At 43.2% G+C, this 8252-nt stretch overlaps 1 protein-coding gene across 1 annotated transcript in view; it reads left to right on the forward strand.

Annotated features, from left to right (window-relative positions):
- The window catches only part of TRAF3IP1 (TNF receptor-associated factor 3 interacting protein 1), a 93495-nt gene that overhangs the window by 36652 nt on the left and 48591 nt on the right, over nucleotides 1–8252 (forward strand). Inside the window, exon 14 of the mRNA XM_011980338.1 lies at nucleotides 1864–1940. Coding sequence (XP_011835728.1) covers nucleotides 1864–1940 — 77 coding nt within the window. The remainder of the gene's footprint in view (nucleotides 1–1863; nucleotides 1941–8252) is intronic.

The following is an 8252-nucleotide window of genomic DNA, read 5'->3' on the forward strand; positions in this document are numbered from 1 at the left end:
TTTTGAGATAGAGTCTTGCTCTCTTGCCCAGGCTGGAGTGCAGTGGCACAATCTGGGCTCACTGCAAGCTCCGCCTCCTGGGTTCACGCCATTCTCCTGTCTCAGCCTCCCGAGTAGCTGGGACTACAGGCGCCGGCCACCTTGCCCGGCTAGTTTTTTGTATTTTTTTTAGTAGAGACAGGATTTCATCGTGTTAGCCAGATGGTCTCGATCTCCTGACCTTGTGATCTGCCATCTCGGCCTCCCAAAGTGCTGGGATTATAGGCTTGATCCACCACGCCCGGCCAGGGATATACTTTTTTAAAATAAGAAAGTTTATTCTGACTTCATGATGATATTTTCAATTCCGATTTAGGATTGTAGGGTTTTGCCTGCATTCTTTGGTTTTATATGTGCATCTCTTCCATCTCATGCCAAAAAGCCTGGCTCCCAGCAACAGCGGCTGTCCCCATGCTTTATGATCCTTCATATGCACACACAGCAATTTTGGAACACCACCACCGGTTTTTAACAGCAGTAGGATTACTGGGAATGCTGAAGGATTTTATTTAATTTTTATTTTTTATTTTTATTTATTTATTTATTTTTGAGATGGAATCTTGCCCTGTCATCCAGGCTGGAGTGCAGTGGTGTGATCTTGGCTCACTGCAACCTCCACCTCCAGGGTTCAAACAATTCTCCTGCTTCAGCCTCCCAAGTAACTGGGATTACAGGCGCCTACCACCACACCCAGTTTTTTTTTTTTTTTTTTTTTGTATTTTTGGTGGAGACGGGGTTTCACCGTGTTGGCCAGGTTGGTCTCAAACTCCTGACCTCGCCAGCCCAAGGATTTTTTTTTTTTTTTTTGGTAGGTGGGTTGTCCTCTTTGTTGGGTATATCCTATTAGGGATATATAGTCAGTTTCCGTTTTAAAGTTGTGAAACAATTCTTCTCTGGTGGCACATGCTTGCCAATTGGATATCACTAAGTTTATTTCATTTTGCATTCAACCTTTAGGCATTAGTGTTTACCTTTTTAATGTAATATAATTCACATGATTTTAAGGTCAGATGTGCAAAACCAGGTATAATCAGAAATGTGGGGCTTTGACCCCTGTCTCCTCTACCCTCTACTCTCCCTGTCTCCTCTACCTTCTACTCTCCCTCTCCCTGTAGGTAACAGTAAAAAATAGGGTTTATGCTTACAGTTGAAAAACAAATAAATAGATACATATGCACGTGCATGTGTATTTATTGATATCTACACTTATTTCCATCTTGCTCTTCTTTTTAATTTGACAGTAGATGCAGGCATTCGTTCTGCAGCAATGCAGAGAAATCATCCTCATTTGTCTTCACAGCCACATGGTCCTCCACTGTGTGGACGCACCCTCATTGATTCAGTCAGCCTTGAGCTGATGCATGCTTGGGTAAAACACTATTCCAAAAAACTTCATATGATATTTATCCCATGAGTAACTTCTGAAAGAAATGGAAAAATTCTTGCCCCAATGTAAAAGAAGTATCAGTACTTAGAAACATTTCTTAATTGTTATTTCTGTTTGTAATAGATGGCTGTATTTTTGGATGTCAAGCTACATTCCTTCTTAATCTTTGAAAATAGAAAATCTTTTATTTCTAAAGCTTTTTACTTTTCAAGGAGCTGATTTCCCTGAAACACTTTGAAATTTGATAATTTCCACTACCAGCTGTCGTGTCACTCTTGTATACTATCTCCTTAACAAGTAAAGATTATTTGAAACTGTTTCAGCATAAAAAGAGATAGGATAAAAACTTAGTGTTTTTCTCACCATCCCACCCATTTAGAATAGGTTTTTGGGGTAGAGAATAAACTTTTAACATAAAATCACTGATTTTTCAACAGGTGGACTTGTGAAAAAAATTTTGGAGACGAAGAAAGATTATGAGAAATTGCAGCAGTCACCCAAACCTGGGGAGAAGGTAATGGAATGATTTCCGTACACACTGGCATTTTAGCAGTCTGTTTCATACATTTACAAACCTACAAATTAGAACATCTTTCAAATATGACCATTGTCAATGATGTCTGTTTACATATTTAAATGCCATTCCTGGCCAGGCATGGTGGCTCACACCTGCAATCCCAGCACTTTGGGAGGCCAGCGCAGACAGATTACCTGAGCCCAGGAGTTCGAGACCAGCCTGGGCAACATGGCGAAACCCTGTCTTTACAAAAAATACAAAAATTAGCCGGGTGTGGTGGCACATGTCTGTAGTCCCAGCTACTTGGGGGGCTGAGGCAGGAGAATCGCTTGAACCCAGGAGGTGGAGGTTGTAGTGGATCGATTGTGCCACGGCACTGCAACCTGGGTGACAGAGTGAGACCCCGCCTCAGAAAGAAACAAAAAATGCCATTCCTCCCTCCTCCCAGTTGGGAGGATATAAAGTGTGGGACTTTCTGTGTGGGGCTGCTTCCCTGGCCTGGTATCCAGCCCCGTCTTGGGAGGGGGCAGCGGCTTGCTTGGGGAGCTCAGGAGCCAAGAGCCAAAGGCCTGTTGGGCTCTAACTCCCTGACCCTTCCCTTCTGGCCTTGCCCATCCCTTCTCCCAGGTCCCGTCTGCAGAATGGGAGGCTGGCTGCCTGGCCCTGGCTGATTACAAAGAGACTGGGAATGTTTTTAAGTCTTTTTTTGAAATATGCGTTCTATTGTACCTGGCTCCCTGCAGTCCCCCTCACACATGTGTGATGTGCTTTTGTTGGGACCTGTGGCTTCTTGCCAGCCACTACCCTTTCCTTGGGCACATGACCACTGGGGCGGGCACCTGTGGGCCAGCAGGGTGTGTCTCAAATGCCACAGCCAGCTTTCTCTTATAGTCACTTTAAAGAGGAAGAAGAATTTTTTTTTTCTTTTAAACAGAAGTTTCTTGGATAGTTAGCCTAATAACTCAACAATTTAAAAAAGTTTTATATATAGGTGTGTGTGCACACACATGTACACACACATGCACACATATACATATCTTTCCCCAGCTGAATTAATGGTTGTTTTAGATAATTCTGCTTAACATGTCCTAGTTTGTCATGAAGCTAGGGCCTGAAATAGCCAATGAGAACTGTACAATTGAGACTAACAGTAGAGGGAGCCCTTTTAACAATAATAACTGGAGAATGTCGATAGAGGCTTTGCTGACAGCACCACTAGTTGCCTTGCTGAAAGGAGAAATGCCTTCTGCAGTTTGTTTCTCATCGATGGAATGTTAATACATCATAGTTCTTTCTGTATGCATGAGGGGTTGTCCTGGTGTCACTGGTGGTATTTCTGAGACCCAGTCGAAAACCCTGGATGTGTCCCTCCAGGCTCCTAGTGGAGGTCACCTTTGAAGCATCCATTTGTTTAAATTTTGTAGCTATGATTTTTACGCAGGCATATTAGGATTGTGTTTCAAAGTATCCCCGGGAGAGTAAATTATTTCAGATTGGTAAATCTTTTGGATTCAGAGGATAAAAGGAAAAGTGTCCTTTTTTGGTGAACATCTACTGTTTTGAAAAAAAGTAGGTAGTGAGAACTTCAAAGTCAGGGGTGATGTATGTTACAGTTAGGGGAAAATCAGCAAGTGTCTGTATGATTTTCTTTAGGATATTGATAAACATCAGACTTAAATTTAACTTGTTGGTCTTCTTAAAACATTTTTGTTACTTTTTTTTTTTTGAGATGGAATTTCGCTCTGTCGCCCAGACTGGAGTGCAGTGGCTCAATCTCGGCTCACTGCAAGCTCTGCCTTCCAGGTTCACACCATTCTCCTGCTACATTTTTTTTTTTTAAATAAACAAAAATGTGGTCAGGCGCAGTGGCTTACACCTGTAATCCCAGCACTTTAGGAAGCCAAGGTGGGTGGATTGCTTGAGGCCATGGGTTTGAGATCAGCCTGGCCAACATGGCCAATCCCCTTGCTACTAAGAATACAAAAATTAGCTGGGTATGGTGGTGCACACTTGCAGTCCCAGCTACTCAGGAGGCTGAAGCACGAGAATCACCTGAGCCCAGGAAGCAGAGGTTGCAGTGAGCTGTGATTGCACTGCTGCACTCCAGCCTGGATAACAGAGCAAGACTGTCTCAAAAAAAATCATGTAGGAAGAGCCAAAGTCCTTTTTCCCCCTGCTCCAGTCCCTTCCCTGAGGGCAGTCCCCAGGATGAACTTGGTGTGTATCTCTATTTTGCATGTGCCTCGTGGTGTTTAGTGAGTTTCTAATGTCACCTTAGTGTTGATCCATTATGCAGGTCGCTTTCTTCATGCAGCATTTTTCTCTCTCTCATGTTTTGATACTTGTAGATGTAGTTTATTCATTTTAATTGAAGCCTTATAGTCCATTATTTGCTTATTAATTACTCTATTGATGGACATTTAGGTTTTTCAGCCATTTCCTTTCATAAACAATGCTTCCATGGCTCTTTTCCATGCCTCCTAGCTTTCAAGAGCCAGTGTCTCTTCCAGCAAGAATCAGGTCACTTTCTGTGAAGGGCTGGATAAAAATACTTCAGGCTTTTTGAGCCAGATGGTCTCTTGCAACTATTGAATTCTGCCAATGTCACAGGAATGCAGCCACAGCATTAGACCATGTAAATGAACATGTGTGGCTGTATTCAATAAAACGTACTTTACAAAAACAAGGTCCAGGCTGTGGGCTATAGTTTACTGATTTCAGCTTTGGGGGCTATGCCCAGGCTTAGAAGTGCTGTGCCAGGAAGTACACAGATCTTTAGTTTCACCAGATAGGCCACTTTCCTCCTCAAAGCGGCTGTACCAATTTATCCTCCCAGTAGAATGAACGTCTGTTTCCAAACATCCGTGCCAACAACAGTCAAGATAGTGAACACACTCATCACCCTCCACAGTGTCATGTGCCCTTGGTGAGCCCATCCTCCAGCCCATCTCCGTGTTCGCCTTTCCCCACACCCCACCCCCAGCAGCCACTCTGCTCTGGTTCACTGTGCTTTAGTTTGCATTTCCTAGAATTGTGTTTAAATGGAATCATGTGATGTGCACTCTTTTGAGGTTTTTTTTTGGTCTGGCCATTTTTACTCAGCATAATTATTCTGAGATTGATCCATGTTGTTGCAGCATGTATCCATAGTTTGTTTGTTTTTATTGCTGAGTAGTATTCCATTGTATGGATATACCACAGTGTGTTCATCCATGTATCAGTTGATGAACATTTGAGTTGCTTCTAGTTTGGACTATTATAAATAAAGCTGCTGTGAACATTCATGTTCACGTCTTTGTGTTGACAGATGCTTTCATTATGTTGTGTCAATACAGTAGAACCCCTCTTATTTGCAGGGGATATGTTCCATGACCCCTAGCAGATGCCTGAGACTGTGGATAGTACCGAACCCTGTATATACCATGTTTTTTCATGATACGTTCTGATGATAAAGTTTACTTTATGAATTACGTTCAGTAAGAGATGGACAATAACTGATATTAAACAACAATTTTAACAGTATGTCAGCATCACTCCATTGTACTTCGGGGCCATTCTTAAATAAAATAAGGGTTACTTTCACACAAGCACTGGGATACTGCCAGCGTCTAGACTGTCTGATAACTGAGAGGGCTACCAAGTGACTAACAGGTGGATGGTGTATATGGTGTGTATATATATTGGACAGAGGGATGACTTATGTCCTCGGCGGAACTGTGCAAGATTTGATCACACTACTCAGAATGGCATGCAATTGAAAACTTATGAATGAATTGTTTATTTCTGGAATTTTCCATTTAATATTTTCAGACTGCAGGTAACTGAAACTGCAGAAAGTGAAACTATGAATGGGGATAGGACTGTTATACCTAGGAGTGGTACTGCTGAGGCATATGGTAAATGTGTGCTTAACTTTTTAAGAAACTGCCAGACTATAGGGCTGGGTGCTGTGGCTCACACCTGTAATCCCAGCCCTCTGGGAGGCCGGAGTGTGAGGATCACTTGAAGCCAGGATTTTAAGACCAGCTTGTGCAACGTAGGGAGACCCTATCTCTACAAAAAAACAAAAACAAAGATTGCCAAACTGTGTTGCAAAGTGGTTGTATCATTTCGCATTCCTACCAGCAGTGTGTAAGAGTTTCAGTTCCTTCACATCCTCGTCAGCACTAGGTATGGTCAAACTGTAAAATTTTTCAGCCGGGCACGGTGGCTCACACCTGTAATCCCAGCACTTTGGGAGGCTGAGTTGGGCAGATCACGAGATCAGGAGATTGACCCCATCCTGGCTAGCATGGTGAAACTTTGTCTCTACTAAAAATACAAAAAATTAGCTGGGCATGGTGGCACATGGCTGTCGTCCCAGATACTCAGGAGACTGAGGCAGGAGAATTGCTTGAACCTGGGAGGCAGAGGTTACAGTGAGCTGAGATCGCATCACTGTACTCCAGCCTGGGCGACAGAGTGAGATTCTGTCTCAAACAAAAATTTTTTTTCATAGTTGTAATTTGCATTTCCTTAATGGCTAATGATGTTGAATATCTATCCTATGGTTGTATGTATATAATATATAAGCCCTTGTGTCTCATATGTTGTAAATATTTTTCTAGTCTATCACTTGTCTGACTTTGCCTTTTTATTTAAAAAACTTTTTTTTTTTGAGACAGAGTCTGGCTCTGTTGCCCAGGCTGGAGTGCAGTGGTCCGAATCTCAGCTCACTGCAACCTCTGCCTCCCAGACTCAAGTGATCCTCCCACCTCACTCTCCCGAGTAGCCGGGACTACAGGCATACGCTACCACACCTGGCTAAGTTTTGTACTTTTTGTAGGGGGGTTTTGCCATGTTACCCAGGCTGGTGTTGATCTCCCAGGCTCAAGCGATCCTTCTGCCTTGGCCTCCCAAAGTGAGCCACTGCACCTGGCCAAACGTTTCTATTTTGATGTAAAATTTAAACAGCCTTTTCTTTATACGTTATTTATTTATTTTTTCTTTTTGTTTTGGCCAAGAGTTTAAGGTGAGGTCATACTTTATTTTGGATTTTGTCTGAAAAAGCTGTCCTATCCTGGTTGTAAAGGTAGTCTTCAGTTTAGTTTTCTTTTTCATGTCTAGATCTCTGTGTGGTCTGGAAGTGTGATTTTCTGCTGTGTGGTTGCCAGCCTAGGCTTCCTCACCCCTACCTTTGTACCCCCGCCTCTCTAGGGAGCCCGGGTGTCCCGTGTTTCTGGGCTCTCCTTGTTTCAGCACGATGGTTTTATCTCTGGGAAGGCCTTTCTAAATGTTCCTCCCCTCCTCCCCGACTCTCCAGGTTGTCTTGATTGTGAGTCTTTACGGCTTTATGTCATTGTGGGATCAGTTTGTGTGGTTCCATGAAAAACCCTGTTGTGATTTTGACTGGAATTTTATTGATCTTCTCTTGACTTGACTTTTACCAGTAACTTCCACTCCATTGCCTTGCCTGTCTTTGTAGCAAAACACTTTAAAATAATCGCTTATCTTTTGCTGTCTACAATCTACCTCTTCCCACTCTCTCCTAACCCCATTCCAGGGAGGCCGCTGGCTCTACACCTTCGTCTGAGTTGTCCGAGTTGCCCTCAGCAGGGTCACCTCACCTCTCAGTTGTTACAGCTGCTGGTTATGTCTGTGTCCTGCAACAGCATGTGATGCTGTTGGCCACTCCCTCCCTCCTTGGTGTGGCCTCCAGGACAGCACTCTCCTCTGGCACCCCTCCTGCCAGGCCAGTCCCCCTTCTCTCTGTCCTTCACTGGTTCCTCCTCTTTTCACTCTTTTCTTAGTATCACCGTCTTAATGTTATTAGCTGTCCTTTGAAACTATTTTTTTTTTTTTTTTTTTTTACTAAGTCAGCTTCCTTAGTGGTTGTATTCCACTTTTCTGCTTTTTCTTGCTTATTTTGGTAATTACTGTTTGAATCCGTTAGGTTTAGATTTACCTGCAAGCAAAAGAAAGCTAAAACATTAGTGTCTTTAATGAGGTATAAAGTGTTTTAGCTCATGGGTCAGTATGGAGGTGGCCGTCCAGGTGGCAGTGACCCCGACGCCTTCATTCCTCCACAGCATGATGTGACCTTCCTTCCTCAGGGTGCCTCATGGGCCAGCATAGCTTCAGCTTCCAGCCAGCAAGAGGGAGAAAAGGAGGAAGGAGAAGGCCTGCCCTCCTCCTCCAGGATATTTACTGAAAGCTATGCACCACTTCCACTTAGATTATGTTGGCTGGAACTTAGTCACAAAGGAAACCATGAAGTGAAATCTCTATTTTAGGCATCCATTTGCATAGCCAGAAATCAGGAATTCCATT

The sequence above is a fragment of the Mandrillus leucophaeus genome, unplaced genomic scaffold, assembly GCF_000951045.1.
Source record: "Mandrillus leucophaeus isolate KB7577 unplaced genomic scaffold, Mleu.le_1.0 Scaffold21, whole genome shotgun sequence".
In the NCBI taxonomy this organism is placed as follows: Eukaryota; Metazoa; Chordata; class Mammalia; order Primates; family Cercopithecidae; genus Mandrillus; species Mandrillus leucophaeus.